Here is a 21823-nt window from a genome sequence, read left to right on the forward strand (position 1 = left end):
AGTGGCAAAGCCAAAATGCAAATCCAGATCTTCACAGTCCATCTGTCTTTCCATCAGAACCCACAGCCTTTCTGGTATTTAAGAAAATTAATAGTGTTATCTAAGCGCAGCATATTGTCTTATGACTATGTATATGTAGCTATTATCCGTAAGTGTAATAAGATTTTATAAGCACACACCCCTTAAATAAAATGGAATCTACTTGGAAAAACACAAAAATCTCTTAAAAGCACACCCTTGAATTACTGCTTTCACAAATCTATTGAGTGCTGAGCACAAAGTACTGCGGGTTCATCATAGGTACAATTCACTGCTCACCTTTCTTCTGAGTAAACATGTGACTAGTTCCTTCTATAGCTGGCTCATGAGACTATATGCTGCCCAATCCATGGGTAATTTCTGCTACCACATAGCCCTTCCACATTGTCCCTAGAGGAAGGGTGAAGGCTAGTTAGCAATTTGGTTGTATGTTGCCCCCTGCTGGTACATGTAACTCAAGCTCTTGAGTTTTCAACCTCATCTGAGTCCAGGGGTATCTTTGCTACGGATAGATCTTTCTCTATCCTGGGCACAGAGGAGGAAGATGGAATAATAGATAGGAAAATTTGGCCCACAAATTGCAATATAAGGGTGGCCATGCTTCCAAGGAGGAGTTAGGCCGTGATTTCCACTTGTTGGGTTTTAGTCATTTTTCAGCTGTGCCCAATTCTTTATGACCCCATATGGGGTTTTCTTGGCAGAAATATTGGAATGGTTTGCCATTTACAGATGAGAAACCTGAGGCAAATAGGGTTAAGTGACTTGCCCAGGGTCACACAGCTAGTACATATCTGAGGCCAGATTTGAATTCAAGAAGATGAGTTTTCCTGACTCCAGACCCAGTGCTCTATCCACTGCATCACTTAGCTGCCCTAAATTCCACTTAAAAAAAGGGTTTATTTCTGGTGTACAATGCTATCAGTCAGTAAACATTAAGCACCTAGCCTATCCCAAGCATTGTACTAAGTTCTGGAGATAGAAAGAAAGGTAAGACAGTCCCTACCCCCAAGAAGCTCACAATCTAATGGGGGAGACATGTACATATAAATCAGAGATAATCAACAGAGGGATGGCACTAGAATTAAGAGGGATCAGGAAAGGCCTCCTGTTCAAGGTAAGATTTTAGCTGGAACTTGAAGGAAGTCAGGGGGAAGTCAGGAGGCAGAGATAAGAAGGGAAAGCACTCCATGCATGGGGAACAGCCAGTGAAAATGGCCAGAGTAGGGTGATGGAATTCTTTGTGTGTTGAGTACTAGCAATGCTAGTAGACTTCAATAAATGTGCAGTTGAATGAATGAATGCATTTTGTCAGCTACATAAAGAGAAGGAGCCTCCCTTCTCACCCTATGAAGTATCTGCCTATATCATCTCCATTGAAGTTCACAGTCAGAGAAAAAGGGTCCCTACTGAAAGTATAAGCAATTTAACAAAATATGACTACAGAGAGAGTGTGTGCTAACAGTCATCCCTTTGCCCCTAGCTATGTTAAAAAAACAAAAAACAATATGTATTCTCTACAATTGACCCATGATACATGTTCCTGGCTGTGAGGGTACAAGGACAAATTACCTTATTGTGAGATTGAGATAGAATGTTTTTTGCTAAAGTTTTAATTGGTGTTTTCAGAAACAAACTAAGACAAAACTCCCAGAAGATTTTCTTTAAAAACAACAAATATGTAACATAATTATTTTGGCACAAGGTAATAAAACTCTAAATTAGGAATAGTACAAATGCTAAAATGAAATTTAAAAAATTTAAAGGCATTTAATGTGGCCTACACTTAAAAGTTTACTGAAGTGGTAATGATCTCCTTGAGCTGCTGGTCCACATATAGGTGGCAACTTAAGGGTTTACAACCTCCCTCTAAGCAAACTGGAGAAATTGGCATAATGGAAAGAGTATCAGACTGGAGTACGGAATGGATTCTCACCGTGGCTCTGTTGATAAACAACTCTTTGGCCTAAACCACAGACATATCTTAATTTTCACAAAGGTAACAAGAAAGGCATTGAAATAAATGATCTCTTAGGTCCCTCCCAACTCTAAAATTCTGTGATATTCTCAGGCTGACAGGTTATTAAGATATAGTTTCAGGGCCCAGGAGGTTACTCTGGTTTCTTCCCAGTCCCTACCTCTTAGATTAGATGATGAAATCAGCAAAGCATATGTCTATTTCCCACAATTTGCCATGAATCACTGTTTTTTTCTTTTTATCCCCACAAATGATATTTCAGTGAATCCATGACTTCATCAGTGTAGGTAAATTTACTAATTCAGATCACAATCCTGTTACACTTTCTCATACTGGATGATTCTTATCCATATTTCCCCATAAATGTTCCATAAGGAATTTATTCAGTGTACTAGAAGGTTATCCTTCTGTTCTCTGATTATATTTTTTTGGGTAGGCACCAGTACCCAGTTCAGGTTGTCCATTCATTATCTTTTCTTCTTCCTATATGACTGGCTTATTGAGGCATTCTTGCACAAGGGTGATGAATTTGGTGTCAGAAGATTTAGATTAACATCTTGGCTTGTCTTCTGATCCAGTTAGATGCATTATCCATTGTGCCACTGGCCTTTTGCAAAGTGGAGCTTTAAAGTTTGCACAGTATTGTACAGCCCTAAGATCATCTGTTCCTTACAACAACCTGTATTATTACTCCCCATTTTATAGATAAGGAAACTGAGGCAGGGGAAGGCTAAGTGACACCCACCAGGTCAAACAGCTATTAAGTATTAGAAACAGGATTTAGACCCAAGTCCTGATTGTCTACAAGTCCAGCACTATAAACCTAGAGCCAGATTATGGAGGAAGTTTCTTGAGAACACAATTCTTTGCAGTGATACATTAATCTGTTTCTTCACATTTGAAGCATTTGGCTAAAATGCTAAAAGATATAAAGATCCTTTATCCCAGCCATGGCCTCCCCTGCCTGAAGCCTTGCCTCACTCCTCAGACCATACCTTCATGTCCAGAATTTCTGCTCTCCTGATTGATGAGTGCCTTACATGGCCTACAACATCCAAGCAGTCTCCAGTCATGACCCTCGTCTGCAGTCTTGCTGTATAACAAGCACCCTCCAAGCCCCACACCCACTTTCAGTTCTGAAAGCAAAATCAAATCAACATTGCCATGGCTACCCAAGAGGGTGTGACAATAAACTCTCTGCCTAGGGCTCCATTCACCATCTTACAGCTCTCAAAACCGCAATACCTGGTCCTGGACACCACTCCTCTATCTGTGTTGTCTTTTGCAATTAGAATTTAAGCTTCTCCAAAGGCAGGGGCTATCTTCACATCTGTTTTGGTGTTTTCAAGAGTTAGCCTAGTGCTTGGTGCATGACAGGCATTTAATAAATGTTTTCTCTCCCCACCCCCACCATCCCCTCTTTGTTAAGCTGATGGCACTCCCTTTGACTACTCCTGGGGTTCTGGGCCTATAACTGGAGCAGGGTGGACAGATAAAGTTTAAGGAAGCTCAAGGAAGTGAGTTTACTGGTAAACCACAGGACTACACAAACTTAGGAAGAGGCAGCTAACCACTGTTTCCTCATCATGTAGAGTAGAGGTTCTTAACTTTGGATCTACAGTGTCCAAGGGCAGATTTCAGGAGATCTGTGAACTTGGTTGGGAAAAAAGTTACATTTTTATTCTTATTAACCTCTAACTGAAATTGAGCACTTCCTTCAATTATGAATACAAACAACAAACATTCTGAGAAATGATTCATTAGTTTCATCAGAGAGGACACAAAAAATCAAAACAACTCTGAGATACTACTTCACATCTGTGAGACTGGCTAATAGAACAGGAAAATGACAAATGTTGGGAGGGTTGTGAGAAAATTGGGATACTAATGCACTATTGGTGGAGTTGTGAATTGATCCAACCATTCTGGAGAACAATTTGGAACTATATCCAAAGGGCTAAAAAACTGTGCATACCTTAGATCCAGCAATACCTCTACTGGGTCTGTATCCCAAAGAAATTTTTTTAAAAAGGGAAAAGGATCTATAAAAATATTTATAGCAGTTTTTTTTTTGTGGTGGCAAAGAATTGGAAATTGAGGGATGCCTATTGTGGGGTCCATATTGGGGAAAAGCCATAATACACAGTAAGAAATGACAGCCATTAACTTAAACTCTGTGAAAGGTGGAAGCCTGGACATGGTGACCTATTAAAAAAAATCATAACTTAGATACTGTGACTGGTACATGACTGGTACATGACCAGTACCCAACATTGAGTGTCTGGACATTTACCCAATAGTGCTGAGTTAACACCTGGATGTTTGGGAATAGGGTTCAATACTAAGTATGAACTAAAATATTAGCCAAAATATTAACTAAGCAGAAAAACCCCAAATATTCACCAACCTGCATTGGAGCACCTTATGACTCCTCCTCCATTTGTCTGATTTTTTAAATTATCACAGGGATTTTTGGGGGGTCTTTGCAGGGATCCACTGAATCGCCTGGCAGCTGCCCCAGATTGCCTCTGTTTGTAAGTATTCATAACGATTGATTAAACTCATATAAATCAGTCTGGAACCTCTTGACCTCTTCCTTTGGTATCAAACTCACTTCATGGTTATGAGGGAGGTACAGGGTTCCCAGCCAAGGGAATTCCAGACCTTATACCCATCAATTGGGGAATGGCTGAACAATTTGTGGTATATGGTTGTAAGAGAATACTATTGTGCTATAAGAAATGATGAACAAGATGACTTCAGAAAAACCTGGAAAGACTTCTATGAACTGATGCATAATGAAGTGAGCAGAACCAGAACACTGTACATGCTAATAGCAACACTGTACCATGAACAACTATTAATTACTTAGCTATTCTCGGCAATATGATCCAAGACAAGCCCAAATGACTCATGATGAAAAATGCTGTCCACCTCCAGAGAAAGAACTGATGGCGTCTGAATACAGACTATTTTTCATTTGCTTTCTTTTTTTTTTTGTTTTCTTCCGCAAAGATGACTAATATGGAAATATGTTTTATGTTATTGTACATGTATAACCTATATCAGATTGCTTACTGTCTCAGGGAGGAGGGAGGAGGGAGAGTGAGGGAAAGACTCTGGAACTCAAAATTTAAAAAAATTGTGAAAATTGTTTTTACATATAATTGGGGAGAAATAAAATGTTGTTTTATATATTTAAAAAAGGCCACAAAAAAAGTTCTGTATCCCTGATTCATAAGAAGAAGGCTTGAAGGCAATGTTGGTGTGTGTCTCCAAGTTTTCTATTCAAAAGGTAAGCCCTATTTTTTTTTTTTTTTTGGCGAGGCAATCGGGGTTAAGTGACTTGCCCAGGGTCACACAGCTAGTGAGTAACATGTGTCTGAGGCCAGATTTGAACTCAGGTCCTCCTGACTCCAGGACCGCAACTCTATTCACTGTGCCATCTAGCTGCCCCTGGTAAGCCCTGTTTTTAAAGATGGTAAAACAAAGTACCTCAATGTTAGTAGAGAAATAACTCAATGTTAGTAGAGAAACAACAATGTACTCAGCAGCTTTAGGATTTTGTTGTTGTTAAATGAGGCCATGTGATTTAAATTCATCAAACACTTACAATGTGTTTGCCATATGACAGGCAAGAAGAATCCAACCAATCCCTCTACTAAAGGAGTTTAAAGTCTACTGGGGATGAGACATGGGGACAAAGATCAATAAAGGTTCAGAAAAATGTGAGGAGGGAGGTAACACTTTCATCTGCTGGTTTGGGGAGCCTGGGAAGAGGAGAAATTAGAGAAGGTTTTAGAGAGAAAGAAAAAAGGAATTTTGACAGGCAGGAACAAGAAGAAAGTATCTTACAGGCACAGGGGACAACCTGTGCAAATGCAGAGGCAAGAGATTGTGGAGTGAGAATGGGAGATGGCTAGTGGTCAGACTTAGCTGAACTGAGAACATGAATTGTGACAAATATGAAATAAAGCTGGCAAAAATAGGTTGACATCATATTGTGGAGGGCTTTAATTACCTGAATAAGGAGTTTGTAGTTTATTCTATGGGCAACAGGGAACCTCTAAAAGGTTTTGGGATAGCTAGGTAGCACAGTGGATAGAGCACCAGGTTTGGAGTCAGGAAGACCAGAGTTCAAATCCAGCCTCAGATACTTCCTAGCTCTGTGACCCTGGGCAAGTCCCTTAACCCTGTTTGCCTCAGTTTCCTCATCTGTAAAATGAACTGAAAAAGGAAATGGCAAACCATTCCAGTATCTTTGCCAAGAAAACCTGGGGTTACAAATGGGATTACAAAGAGTTGGACACAACTAAAGAACAACAAAAATCTGTACATTAGGAAAATTATTTTGGTAGCTGTGTAAAGTGTAGATTGTATAGAAGGAGTGATTAGAAGCATGGAGATCAGTTTAGGAATTCAGGAATGGGTGGCAACAGGAGGGAAGAAAAGGGCGATGGGAGAGGCTTAGCCTGCAGAAAAGGAGACCGGGGTATGAGTGGAAAGCAGGATAGTTACACAATTGACATTTGGAAGACATTTATTGTCTGGCCCTAGAGGATGAGACTAGGAAGAATGGGCAGAAACTGCAAACAAATAAATTTAGGCCTAATGTAAGGATGAATGAGACACTGGAGAGAGGTGGCAACTAACTGAATGTGGGAAAGAAGAAGGAAGGAAGAATAAGAAACAATTCTGAGGTTTTCAAGCCTGTAAAAACAATATTGATGGCAAAATAAGTAGGGGTGTTAAGAGGAAGGGTAGGCAGGGAAAAAGTGATGAGCTCAGTTTTGGAATAATGGCAGGGAGCAATGTCTCTGCAGGCAGTTAATGATGTGGTACTGGAGTTCAGAGAAGGGATATGGGCCAGATTTGGATTTGGAAGTCATTTTGTGTAGAGGTGGTAACTAAAGCTATGGAAGCAGACTGACCTCCAACACTCACTCACCCTTAGGGACCAGGAGATAATCTACCAGTAAAGGAAACAGAGACATAGTGGTAGTTCAGTATCACTTAAGTCAACTGGGGAGAGAGTAGCCTAGAAGCAGGATAGGCAATGGTATTAAATGCTACACAGAGGTCAAGAAGGACAGTGGAGACTAAGGTAATGGAAGTCCAGCATAGTCAACAGAAGCCTAGCAACATAAATTAGCAAATATATTTCAGGTTATAATAGTGCAATCTATCTTGGGCTCAATGCTAAAGGCTGGAATTTTCTAAAAGTGCTAAAAATTAACTACTGCTGAAATGTTTCTAAGGGAGGTCCTACAAATAAAATGTTTCACTCAAAAGTAAAGAAAGGCCCTTTCTTTACTCTCAGAGGATTTCTGTCAAACTATGAGTACACTGAGGTGGAGGATAAATTCTGAGGAAGCCTCCTGATAGGATCCTGATTATATCTATTACCATCAATCAACCAGCTAAAAGCAGCAAACACCTCACTGACGCTTCTAGAAGGCAATGCTTTATTGCGTGTTGCTATTGGGTGTCAGAGCTGCTGATTGGCAATCAAACCGTCGACTCCTTTTCTTTCTTGGACCCAGCTGCTTCTCAACAGACAGAACAGGGGGATCCACGGCTTGTTGAGTATGAATATTTACTGGGGAGAAGATAATGAACTGAAGCAAACCTTAAGAAAAAATTTCCTCTCAACCTGCCCCTGGCACTCCCCCAGGTGAACTTCTTGCTTGTCAAAGATAAAGAATATGAAGAAAGACAGCCTACAGAATGGGGTACTGTAGCAGCACAAGACTGACATGCTATTCTTTTGTGTACCAGATAATGGGGGAACCACTTTCTGCTTCCAGAAGATAGTATCTTTGGTGGCCTGTCTGGCTCTTGGTCTGGTTACTTGGCTGCTATTAAGTTTCTTCTCTGGCCATTTCATTTTTGGGTTATACAGTCAGAGTATAAATGTACCTTGGTAAGAGGCATAATTATCTTCCACAAACTTTGCTTTGCACTGAAATTAGGATTTGAAAGCAGGTGAGCCCAAGGTTAGAGGTGTGAAATAAAGGAATTATAGATAAACAAATGTGGGGAAAAGAGCTGGGTGAGTGACTTAAATATCAGAGCTTTGAACTCTCCTAAGCTTTCTAAAGGTTTCTTTGTGCAAAGGTTAACTTCATGTTTATACTATTATCTCTACCTCTTATAGGTATCTGACTAGTTTTCAGAATCACCTCTAGAATATTTGAGTTCTAATAATAGCTAGCACTTCTGGGATAAGAACCTACTCTGAAAAAAACTGCTGGGAAAACTGGAAAAGAGTATGGCAGAAGCTAGGCATAGACCAAATCTCACACCACATACCAAAATAAAGTCAAAATGGGTTCATGATTTACTATAAGCAAACTGGGAGAGCAAGGAATAGTTTACCTGTCAGATCTATGGAGAACAGAAGAATTCATGACCAAACAGGAAATAGAGAACATTACAAAAAGCAAAACAGATGATTTTGATTACATTAAATTGAAAAGTTTTTGCACAAACAAAGCCAATGCAACTAAGATTAGAAGGAAGGTAGAAAATTGGGAAAGAATTTTTATAACCAGTCTCTCTGATAAGGGTCTCATTTCTAAAATATATAGAAAATTAAGTCAAATTTATAAGAATATAAGCCATTCCCCAATTGATAAATGGTCAAAGGATATGAACAGACAGTTCTCAGATGAAGAAATTAAAGTCATCTATAGTCATATGAAAAAAATGTTCTAAATCACTATTGATTAGAGAAATGCAAATCAAAACAATTCTGAGGTACCAAATCACACCTATCAGGTTTGCCAACATGACAAAACAGGAAAATGATAAATGTTGGAGAAGATGTGGGAAAATTGGAACACTAATGCATTGTTGGAGTTGTGAAATGATCCAACCATTTTGGAGAGCAATTTGGAACTATGCCCAAAGGGCTATAAAAATGTGCATACCCTTTGATCCAGCAATAGCACTTCTAGGGCTATATCCCAAAGAGATCACACAAACAGGAAAAGGACCCACATGTACAAAAATATTCATAGCAGCTCTTTTTGTGGTAGCAAAGAATTGGAAATTGAGAGGATGCCCATCAATTGGGGAATGGCTGAGCAAATTGTGGTATATGAATGTGATGGAATACTATTGTGCTATAAGAAAAGATGAACAGGCTGACTTCAAAAAACCTGGAAAGACTTGTATGGTCTGATGCTGAGTGAAGTGAGCAGAACCAAGAGAACGTTGTACACAATAACAGCCACGTTGTGTGATGACTAATATTGATAAACTTAACCCTTCCTGGCAATACAAGGATCTAAGACATCTCCAGAGGCCTTGTGATGGAAAATGGTATCCACACCCAAAGAAAGAACTATGAAGTCGAACTGCTATTTTTTTTTTCTCTTCTGTTGAGTTTTGTTTCCTCTTTCTGACGGTTCCTCCTATTGGTTTTAATTTTTACTTACAACATTGCTAATGGGAAAATATGTTTAATATGAATGTAAATGTATAGCCTGTATCAGATTGTGTGCTGTCTTGGGGAGGGCGGTGGGGAAGAAGGGGGAGAAAAATTTTAAATTCAAAAGCATATGGAAGTGATTATTGATAAATCAAAATAAATTAATTAAAAAAAATAATAGCTAGCATTCTGTAAAACAGAAAGGTCAAGTGATTTGCCCAGGACCAGACATGAGGTTGATTTATTTCAGGTTTTCTGAGTACAAATCTAATGTTCTTTCCATTGTACCATACCACCTAGTTACTATTTGGTAAGGTTTTGGATTTTACCTTCCCCAATTCTCTCCTTTTCTCCATTGACATTGCTGCCACCCTGCTGTAGGTCCTTAAGTCTGGACTAGTCTGCTGGAATAGTCTGCTTAGGTCTTTCTGTCTAAAGGAACTCCCTACTCTGTCCATTCTCCACTCAGCTGTCAAATTGATCTTCACAAAATAGTCTGACCATAGCCCCTTCCTATTCAATCAACTCCAGTGGCTCCCTATTGCTTCCAGGATCAAATAAAATATTCATTTGGCTTTAAAGCCCTTAATAATCTGGTCTTTTTCTACCTTTCTACTATTCTTAGATTTTACTCCCCACCATGTTTTATTCTGAGATACAGGGACATTAGCTTACTTGCTGTTCCTCATAGAAGATACTCCATAGGTCTTGACTCTAAGCATTTTCACTGTGAGTCCCCTCCTTAAAATTCTCTCTCATCTGTCTCCAGGCTTCTCTGAAGTCTCAACTAAAATCCTACCTTCTATAAGAAGGTTTTCCTGATTCTCTTTAATGCTAATGAGTTTCCTCTATCATTATCTCCAATTTATCCTATAGCTTGTCTGTACATAGTTGTTTGCATGTTATTTCCCCCATTAGACTGTAAACTTCTTCTCAAGTCCTTCAAAATAGGGACTATATTTTGCCTTTCTTTTTATCTTCAGCATTAGGCACTAAGCCTAACATATAGTATGTGCTTTAATAAATGTTTATTGACTGCTGGCTGGTTGATTTAGGAAAAAAAAGTGTAATCAAATAATTCTTAAACAGATGACATTTCATTTAACCCTTCTCAGCAATACAAGGATCTAAGATATCTCTAAAGGCCTCACGTTGGAAAATGCTATCCACATCCAAAGAAAGAACTATGGAGTTTGAATGCAGATCGAAGCATACTATTTGCTATGTTTTTTCTTCTGTTGTGTTTTGTTTCCTCTTTCTGGTGGTTTCTCCTATTGGTTCTAATTCTTACTTACATCATTAATGTGAAAATATATTTAATGGGAATATATACGTATAGCCTATATCAGATTGCATGCTGTCTTGGGGAGGGAGGTGGGGAGGGAGACGAGAAAAATTTAAAGCTTATGGAAGTGATTGTTGATAATTCAAAATAAATTAATTAAAATTTAAAAAAAAAAGATGAAATTTCTCACAGACTTCTAGAATTTCTTGTTTTCTACCTATGAAAAGTTTTGGGAAAAGATAACCTTTTCCTTTCAGGTTTTTTCTGCTTAGCTAAAGTAATCAGAGACAATTTCAAATGTATTTCTATGGCTGCTCTCTGTTTTGGCACTGTAGATCTCTAAACGACTGGAATGGAAATCTCTAGGTGGTCAATGATTTTTTTTCTTTCTAGAAATATGTAAATGAGAATCAACAGAAACAACTCTGCATTACTGAAAGAGTTTCAGAGTTAAAGTAAGAGGTGGGTTGAGGCACAATATCCAACATAAGACTAACAATCTAGAAAGTTTCACTGGAAAAAGATTGCCTTTCGGTTAACCAGAGGCATCCCATTTTTTATTTAATCATGCCAGTTAACTGACAAGGTATTTTCTTTTGATAGTATGTAGACTCTGCATTTTAACATAATAAATGCTTTTTGGATTTGGTAATAATTATAATCTAATCTAGTGATTTCAACCCTGAGTTTTGACTTCTAGATCTGAGGGGACATAGTGATCCATTCTGTGACCTAGGCTTTATACAGGGAGTTAGACTAACAAGTATACCCCTCTCCCCTACTCTCATCCTGTCACCTATTATTAACCTAATGAGAAACAGAATGTGTTATTATTACAGGATCTAGATTTATTTAAATGTTACCTAGTCCAACCTCTTCATTTTGAAGATGAGGAAAATGAGGAACAGAAAAGTTAATTGATTTGTCCAGGACCATACATGAAGTAAAGTGATAGAGCCACGATTTAAACCCAGGTTCTGAATACAAATCTAGTGTTTTTTTCCATTGTACCACACTGTTACTACTCAGTAAGATTTTGGAGGAAGGACAGATTATTTTGAGTTTCTCTCTTTACTATGACTAACAAACCACATTGATATTCAAGGCCAAGAGCTAGGTCTTTTTGGGAGGATTTAAGAAATTCACAGGAGAAAGTTTAACCTTCATCTCCTCTCAGTCGCATCCCTATTTTTTTTTAATTATTCTCTTTTTACTTATTTCCTTTTTCCTCCTGCTCTTGGAAAAAAAGGAAGCAAATTCTCTGTTGCTGCAGCATTGCAGATTGGGTTAGTCTTAGCACTGTCTCTACTTTGCCTGTCTGAAAGATAACCACATGCTACCTGGGCTGGGTAAATGTTCTACCTCCAGCTTTCATCTGTCCTCCCAGCTTGGTAGGGTTCCAAGAAACTCCATTTACCAGTAACTTTCCTTTCGTTAGCAAGCCAAAGAAAAGCAATTACCCTTCAGAGCTGACGTAAGCCAGGCTCCAGGATTGACGTCCACAGGGTGTCTCACGGCTCTCGACGTGACTGCTGAATCCTCCCCTTAAGGAGAGGCACAGCTCTATCCCCCTTCTGTTACTTGTCACTGTGATGCCTCCAAATCAGTGAGCAAGTGAATGATGCAGTAATTAAATTACTATATATTCCAGTGCTCAAGATGCCTAATTAGCATATCTAATCATTATTGCAAGAACTATATTAGGGGGATGGGGTGGGGAGAGGTGCTTTTCTAACAGTGTTCCCTCAGCTATCTTATAACTAAGAGCTAAAGTTTGCCTGGATCAAGAGGTAGCGGGTTAAAATGCAGAGCCCTGGAAAACTTCTGTTCTGGTCCTGGTCCCAGTCATTAGCTGTGTGACCTTGGGCAAAACATTTTAACCTTTCTCATCTTGGTTTCCTCTCTGAACAATGGAGACTAATAATGCATGTGCTGTCTACTTTATAAGGCTGTCCTAGAGATCACATGAGATTATTGACGTGAAAGTATTTTTCAAACTAAAAAGTATCATGAAAACTATTATTGTGGCATTATCATTATTATTATTAAGGGTACATATCTAGCTATGGAGAACAAGGACTGGTATACTTAGATTTGGCCTTTAGGGACTGCTTAGAATAGCACATTTTACTTAAATGACTTTTTCAGAATTCATGGAAGGCCATAAATAATTTCAGGTGCCATGTTTACCTGTATATTTCTTTATGTGTACACATTATAAAAAACGAAGTAAAGGAAAACATTTTGCCTGGATTAAGAGGCAGGATGTGTTTGAAGGACAAGGGATTTGGAATCAGAAGATGTGTGTTTGATTTATGGTTCTAGCATTTACTAGTTGTGTGACCTTGGGCACATCACTTGGTCTCTCTTAGTCTATTTCTTCACCTACAAAATGGGGGCAATGATATTGAGGGTCATAGGATCAGAGATTCAGAGCTAGAAGGGACCTTCGAAGTCAGTTAGTCTAACCTCTTCATTGTGCAGACAAAGAAAATGAAGCTGTGACAGAGGAAATGATTTGCCCACGGTTATGAAGGTACTAAGTGGGCAGAGCTAAGATTTGAAACGAGGCCTTCTAACTGAGTCCAGCATTGTTTAGTGGAAAAAGATGCTTAGGAGACCTAAATTTAAATCCCAGTTTCCAGGCTTAGGCAAGTCACTAGGATGCCACAAAGATGAGAAATATGGAAAATTAAAAGAAATACAGGAAGACTTCTACAGAGTGAAGCAGGTGAACAAAACAGAACCAAAAGAGTACAATGACTATAACTATGTCTTTGAAGACAAGCTTGAATGGAAACAAAGCTCAGATTATAAAATTGGATAACACTGATATTAACATAAAGCACCCAGCAGCAATTTCTTTTAACAAATGCAAAACTACTGAAGTATAAGGTGGCATATATTATCAGTCAAAAAGACTCTTTGTTTTATTTAGCTGTTTTGGGGCCTGCAGGTTGTGGAAGGTTCAATAGGGGATATGGAAGGAATATGTATGAGGATATATAAGAATGAAGTTGTTGTTGCCTAACCTTACAGGAGTGTTATGAAGCTCAAACAAGATAACGTAAAGATCCATAGAATAAATCACACTTGTTATTATTAAGCATCCTACTTTAAAAAAAATTGCTTTGAAATAGGAGGTAGGAGCAGTTGCTAACAGAGGCTTCTCTAAGAATGCTTGCCAGGGCAGGCAAAACACTAAATGAAAGACACAGTTGGCTGTTTGCCATTCCATGGGATGACGGGAGGCAAGAACTTGTCAGCAGTCACCACCCATCCGTTCTTCGTTTCCATAGTCTCCCAGGAAGGGTTTCTGGCCTCCCAAATGCACCTCAAATCTAACGAGGAACTGGGAGCCACAGTGTCTCTTTAGTTTCTCTTCCCCTTAGACCAAAGATGCTTAACCCCCAGCCCTGAAATTTAAAAGGGCACTATCATTTTTCAGTCATTTGTAGATTAACCTAACTCTGTCTTTCACAAACATTTTCAGCCTTGCTTAAAGTAGTTTCTTCCTTTAAGTGTTGAAGTTGCTGCAAGAGGGGGAAACTTGGTTCTATATTCCAAGTATTTTTCCCACTTGGTTACAGTATAATTATCGGTGAGTCACTAGGTCTTTAATAATGAGGGAGTAAGAACTACAAAGATGAATGAAAGTTGGCAGGAGAGCAGGAACTGGATGGCTTTGTTATTTCCCCTGCCCGCCACCAGTCTTGTGTGAATCTATGGGGGAGAGAGGAAAGTGTGTGAATAAATAGAGAGGCTGAATAATTTCAAAAACAAGAAAGTCTCACATTATTTCTGTTCAAGTCAAGATGGGAATGGACTCAGGAGCTATGGATAAATATGCCACTTAGAAGCAAGTTCTTGCCTCCATGTATTTCCACAAAGGGTATCAGAGGTACAGAATGCCCTGCCTCATCATCCACATCTCTTAGGATCCTTGGCTTCCTTGGAGATTCGGTTCTGATACCACCTTTTAGAGGAGGCTCTTCTTGGTCCCCTTGTTTGATAATGTTTTCTCCCTCAAATTATCCTCCATTGACATGTTATATTTACTGGTAGAATGGAAGCTCCCTAAGAGCAAGGCAAGTTTTTTGTTGTCTTTCTTTTTAGCTGTAAACAAGCCTTTGAGCAAGGGATATTGGTAAACACGGTAAGTGTTTAATAAAAGTTTGTTGAATTTAAGAGCAAGTTTAGCTGAAAGACTTTTTTTTTTTTCCTGAGTGGGGTAGTCAGAAGAGATTCGAAGTCATAGTAAAGCCTTAGAATGTAAATAAATGTAACTATTCCCTGAAGGGAGAATCATCCAAAGGCAAGGAATGGACCCTTCTTTTGTTCAGCTATGTGATTCAGTCTGAGTCCATTCCCCTTACTGCTGAGGGAGAAAAATCAAATCCAAGCCCCTCAATACCTATGAAATAAAAGTTATTACATGTGATAAGACAGACAAAATGAGTTTTTAATGTGGATTTTGTTTTTGAAATCAATTAACATGCTTTCATAAAGTGCAGAACAAAAATGTTTTTGACTTAAATCTTCATTTCTACAGCCCAGCTTCCCTGCCTCCCCTATAAAAAGAGCTCTGTTTGCTAACTACAAGATGTATCTGGATTTTGGTGCCTATAGATTTTTGAGGAAGGGCATGAATAGCACTGATATTTTAGCAAAACCATCTTGCTTCCTTCAGTAAAGACTAGGAGAATGAGTCATTGAAAAGGGAGAACATGTGCTTGTGTGTATTTGTATGTGGGGAGTTGGGGATGGATTTCTTTCTCCACAGAGGAAGGGGAAAACGGGATATAGTCAACAGACCTGGTGGTGTGCATTTTCATGAAGGAGCATGTGTTACATCCCTTCCAGCTTAGCGTGTCAGCATACTGAATGAGAGACTCCTGTGGGCGTGCTGGGGGAAAAGGAGGTTATACTTTGGGGCCCAATAGAGGGGGAGACAGAAGAAACTAATAGGATAGAATTTATCAGACCTGGGATCTCATAGTCTTACAAGAAAAAAAGAATTCTGGGGGTGGGAGGTTTAGGACAGAAAAGCTACATTCTAAAAATAGGAGTTGTGCAAGCCAGTGACCTGGGGTGCTATAAATGGTAAGAAGGTGTAGTAGAATGGCTTTTTTGCTTCTCCAGAGAATATTTTGAATTGTTCCTTCAAGGAAAGGAAGGAAAAGGATTACCTGGCCACCAAAAGATGAGCTAGATGAGAATCCAAGATAGGCAAAGAAAAAGAAAGTTTAGATCTATAATATCAGCAATCTTTTATATAGCATTTGATAATTTACAAAATGCAACACACATATTAACTCATTTTATCCTCACAACCACCTGATGAGACAGGCAATACAGGTATTATTATTATCTCTGTTTTTTAGATATGAGAAAACTTAGGCTTAGGATGAAAAAGTAATTATCTAGGCTCACAGAAATTATGATTCAAACCCAAGTTGACTGACTGTAAATCCTGTAATCCTTTCTCTTTGCCACAGCTGCCTCCCTTCCCTGGGTCACAGGAAGCACCCAATATCCCTTGCTCAGAGGCTTGTTTAGTGCTAAAAAGGAAGGTGTGTATTCATTCAGATTAATATTAAATGTGGTTTGGTTTTTGAGTTTTTGGTTTTTTTTTTTTTGTGTGTGGGAAGTGTGGGATGGTGGCAGGGAGAGGAGAGACATCTAAAAAGATAAGGCAGGTGTCTGTGTTCCTCCCTAATGCAATTACCTCAGTTCAAGATAAGCAGCAGGGAAGAAGTTCTGTGTATATCAGGGGCCATTTAGAAGATGCTTGGCCCCTGTCACATTGTGGAGGGGCTAACCTTAAGAGAATTGCTCCTGCTCAAGTCAACAAATATTTGTTAAACTTCTGCTATGTGCAAGACAGTATGGCCAGTTCTATGGATACAAAGATGAAATAAGACTATCCCTCAATGAGTTTATAATCTAAAGAGAACTAAGACTATCAGTAACCTCAGTTTTTCCAAAAGTGATGGGGGGGGGGTCAAATTAATTCATCAATACCTGCCACTTCCCAACTCAGATGAATGGAAATGACTTCTATTTCCTGCTATAAATCAATGACAGTCTGGAGCCACTTGAAGCTCTTTCACATACAACCTTCTGCTCTTAAAGACTGCTAATTTCTGTATTTGAATATTTAGAGCATGCAGTAGTCAAACAGCTCTTTGGGTTAACAGTGACTGCAAGTGAGTCCACAGGCACAAAGCTGTAGCAATGCTCTAAGTTCCTTTGTCCCCACAGCCACCCCATGGCCTACCCCAAATTGAAGGTTTAATTATTCATTCTCTTCTCATCTCTTTTTTGACTTTTGAAATAGTTCTGAAGGATGCAGTCATCTTTTATCTTAACTTCTCTAAACCATATTGGTTTCTGTCATCTCTCATCCAGACATCTGTCTCATTCCCAACCATCCTCCTGTGGTCTATTAGCCTTGTGAAATTCTTGGACAATGTCCATATTAATTTTCTACTTGAAAGAACACAAACTGAATACCGATTAGGACCAGGATGATGGTGGTTGAGGTTGGGAGATTGTTCATCTCACTGAATAGCAATTAGCTCAAGGAATAGAACAGTGACATGTCTGGTTCTTACATCTAGCCAGGCTGCTGAGACTAAGATAGGAAACACCATTCCTTGGGTTGCCGTTAAACATGTCTTGAAAAGAAGCTGTCAATTCTTGTTCTTTTGAGAAACGGTACAGACACAGTTGTTTCTACCAAAGATCTTCAGCTTTTAGAGTGATTATTAGGGATGGTATTTAATATGTTACTGGAGAGAGATTCTGAAAAATTATCTATATGATGCTCTCTATAAGCTGTAGAGGGAAAAGATGAATTGGTTAAATATTAAAGTGGAAGTACAGCATACTAGAAATAAGTAGAAAAAAGGAAAATTTCTAAATAAATAAGATTAATTTGCTAAGGTACTTTGTTGAATATATTCAAGAAATACATGTTTATGGATAGTCAAAGGGATATAAGAAAGCTGATCTCTTAAGCACCTGGTTTCATTAGAGGTTATTGACTTGATGATAATCCAACTTTTAATAGCAGAATCTGCTGCTTGCAGGTGAGGCAAATACTCCTAAATTAAGAAATAATTTGGGAACTGAAAAAAGGAGGAAAATTTTTCTTTTTCAATCTAGGGAGAAATTTGAGAAGGTAAATACTAGGTGGTCTGCTTGAAGGCAGGGACAATACTTTATTTTTATTTCTATTCCTATACAGCCTATCACGATGCTTTGAGCTGATGTTACCTACTGATGTTAGGAAGCAGTTGACCAAGAATACAACCAGGGCAAATAATCCAAAAACTTGGGAATTCTAAGGTCTTCAATGTTGGGATATAGAAAAATTATAGAATTTGAGAGCTAGAACCTTAGAAGTCCAATTCAACCTTCCTCATTTTACAGACAAAGAATCCAGGGTCCAAAGTAGTTAAGTGACTTGACTAAGGTTCCATCTTTGGACAAAGCTATGCCACTTATGGACAAGCCTCTTGCTTGTGACATTAAAACATAATCATGTAAGCAGATGCTATGAAATTGAGCCATTAAATTAGAATTTGGTGAAAAGCCAAAAGAGAGACAGTTTCTAGGTATTCCTCCAGTGAGCTCATCAAATCAGAAACTAAAGTTACTACGAGTAACTGAGTATGATTTCAGGCAAGTCAATTCCTCCGCATTTTGTGTTTCAATCTTTGCAAATAAACCCTCTAGTCTATTTCAAATGGTTACTATGAAAATAACTGTATTAATAACTGTAAAGCAGACTGATGCTGCTAGTGATATCAAGTTACCAAATTCACTAAGTCTGGCTGAATGACAGGCACAGATGCCAAGGATAGCAGCGGAGTCAAAGTTCTCACATTTATGTTGATAGTACAGAACCAGGAATATTAAGTTTATCAGTTGCATGCTTGGCAGAGTATAAGAAGAAGAATTAATACAGGATGAACAATAAGCGGCAAGTGTATTAGATAATCCTGATACAGTGCTCTGCTAGAAAGGGCTACCAAAATTCTAGATGTCAACCCTACACATGTGTTATATCCCAGAGTGATTTCCAGAGTCAATTTTGTTCCATTGTTATGCTTTCACATACCCAGAGCATATCCAAATACAAGAAGACAATATCTAAGGAACAATTTTACTCATTTTAACGTACTAAGTAAGCAGCCTCAATTAGTTATCCGTCTCTTACTGGAATCAAATAAAGTTGCCCTTTATACATTTGTGGTGAATATTATGTCCTGAAATGCCTTATATGTCTGTCCTATTAATAGAGAAAATCTTGCCTGAAGAAGACTGGCTCATTAAGCAAGCCCTGGATATTACATTTTCATAATTAAAACGAGTGAAAACCTCAGTACAGCTATTGATCTTTAGGAACTTGTAGACTTTATTTTTTTACAAGTTCATTACAAGTCCTTTTTTTCCAGAAGTTCACTTTCTTGAGCTTCTGGAAGATGTAGTCTGGCACTTAGGAAGACAGTGTAATCTTAGGCAAAGATCACTGGAGGAAGGAAAAAGGTGACTTGTGTTTTAATCCTGCTTCTACCTCTATGTTAGTTTTCTGCTAGTGATGATAATTATTCCAGAGATAAAAGAATGGGAAGTATTCCGGGAGGGTGTACATTTTTGCTATGAATTTTATTTTATGTTCTACTTGGCACATTTCCTTTTTTTCTCATTTATTTCTCTAAACATCTGTAGATAAGGGATAGGGAACTGACACACAGTGTAGTACTGCCCTATGGTAGGCTCTGCTATGAAGCTACAAAACCAATGAGAAATGGAATACATTAGTTTAGGAGCTCTGACATTAAATGTCAGGTCACAGCATTTACTTTTCTCTTACAGCTAACCAGTAATGTTTCTTGAACACTAGCTGTGATAGGTGTCTATAAAAAGCATACGTTTTCCTTATATGCCTAATATCAAATGACTTTTTCCCAGGTGCCGCACCTAGGGCACAAAAGAAAGCTCTCCAGATGAGGATGACTTGTGTGGAAGTGGTGAAGGCAGAAACCAAACACATCTGTCTCAGCATGAGCTTTATTCCCACTTTCTCCCAACAACAGAGGGGCTCTTAAAGCTCTGTCTATTCAACTCTTCTTAGGACTTCTTCCCTTCAGCTTTCCCTAATTTCATATACAAATAACAAAGTGAGGCTAAGGTAGATGAGAGATTTTTTTTTTCCATTATGGCACTAACCTATAATGCTTGGCATTTGCCAGTCATGTTTTTGCAGAAATGTTACCTGAAATGACAGCAATTTTCCGAGCACCATGCTCTTGTTTAGCTATCCTTTCTGCCTCTTCCATGAGTAGCATGCCAAATCCCTATGAGCGGGACAAAAAAAGGAAAAAGAAAGTAATGTTCACAAATAGGAAGGCTGTAATTTAGAGACTAGGTTAGAGACTGCTTTAGTCTGTTGAAACAAGAGTGAAAAAAGCTTTCTTTATAAAGTAAGGAAAGAATAATCATTCAACTATTTGAGAAGAGCTCTGAGGCTGACTGGTAACAAAGGCATTAATTTTTATAGTAAAAGTACCATTAAAAGACCCTTCTCAGATGATGGGAACTAATCATCGTGAGAAGGAAATTTCCTTTCAACATCTGTTCCTCTTTTAGGGAGGTGCAGGAAGATATAAGCTGAAAAGCCCTGATTCACTCAACTTGTGGGCAGTGGAAGCCTTGGGTAGCTATTCACAAACTTTTTAGAACATTTGCAATTCCTAACAGTTATAAGAAATGAGGCAATAATCTTCAACTACCAACTTTTGTACACACCATACAACTGCGAACAGCTGGTTTTTACCAATTAGCTCCTAAAGCATTTTTCTCTTTTTGGTTTCTACCATATATTATCCTGCCTAAAACCCAGGGAGATGAAAAAAAAAAATTATTTCATTTAGGAAAAAGAAAAAAGCTCGGAACAATTAAATAAATGAGGAATCCTCTGTCACTTTATATCCCTGTCCTCCTTTTTATTTCCCCACTTCTCTTTCTCCCCCTTTCCACCTTCCTCTCTTGCTTTCCCAGTTAGGGTGCTTTTCTTAATCAGAAACCAAATGGGAAAAGGTTAGAGAGATACCTGATGCTGAAATTTTGCAGGGTCACGACTGCTTACAGGAACTACACTCCCATATACATGTAGTTCTCGGACTATGGAAACACCTCCTTTCAACTCGGGCCGAAATGATTCTTCTGAACACTTCCGCAAACGTAAAAGGCCAATCAAAATGTCCTGCTCGGGGTCTTCATATGACAGAAAGGTCTCCCAGCCACCGTTTGCCACATAATCTCTTCTAACTAATTCAACCTGTTTGAAGAAAAAAGAAGAGAATATTTATTTTGGAAAGTTGATTTAAAAAAAAAATTAACTTATATAGGCTAATTTTCATTAAAAAACCCCCATTATTATTGTTCTTATTTTTAACATATCTATTTGTGAAGTGGAATTCAGTCCAGAAGACCATGTCGAAGCCTGAGGTGAGCCTGTTTCTGGCCACGCGTGCCCACGGGGCTTGTATTGTCGTAACCATTTGATAATGAAAATCTTTGAATTGTATACAGACCTGGAAGAACTGATCACCAAGGCTGCAGGTGCTGAGGCAGGACTGAGCAGACTTATAACGCATTCCTTTATTACTCTTTTTCTTTCTGGCTGGCTTCCAGTTGGTTTATGAAGAGCCAGCAACCCTCCCTCCCACTTGGCCATGGTGACTATGAGCATGCAGCCACCTCTGTTTCTCTGTGTTTGTTCCTTCCTAATCTTAAATGAATACGTATTCTGAGATGGAAGTGGCCAGGAGACCTTGTGAGTTCAGGAGATCCAGAGATGCCATCAGAGTCCCCCGTCGCATATGGGACTGAATGGCAGCAGCAGTAGTGGCCAATATAGTGGTGAATGTTATTGCCCAGTTGGGGCAGGGGGAGGGCAGCTACAGACCGAGTACTGAAATACTCTAATGATGTTGTTGTTTGGTCATTTCAGTTGTGTTTTACTCTTGTGACCCCCTATTTGGGTTTTTCTTGGAACAGATATTGAAGGAGTTCG

The 21823-nt window shown here is 38.8% G+C and overlaps 1 protein-coding gene across 1 annotated transcript in view; it reads right to left on the bottom strand.

Moving 5' to 3' along the window:
• Positions 1-21823, bottom strand: part of ELP3 (elongator acetyltransferase complex subunit 3) — a 101498-nt gene that overhangs the window by 10300 nt on the left and 69375 nt on the right. The window contains exons 13-14 of the mRNA XM_027853891.1: positions 20858-21085; positions 20021-20102 (exon numbers count right to left, since the gene is read on the bottom strand). Coding sequence (XP_027709692.1) covers positions 20021-20102; positions 20858-21085 — 310 coding nt within the window. The remainder of the gene's footprint in view (positions 1-20020; positions 20103-20857; positions 21086-21823) is intronic.

This window comes from Vombatus ursinus, unplaced genomic scaffold, assembly GCF_900497805.2.
Source record: "Vombatus ursinus unplaced genomic scaffold, bare-nosed wombat genome assembly UNPS02010219.1, whole genome shotgun sequence".
Lineage (NCBI taxonomy): Eukaryota > Metazoa > Chordata > Mammalia > Diprotodontia > Vombatidae > Vombatus > Vombatus ursinus.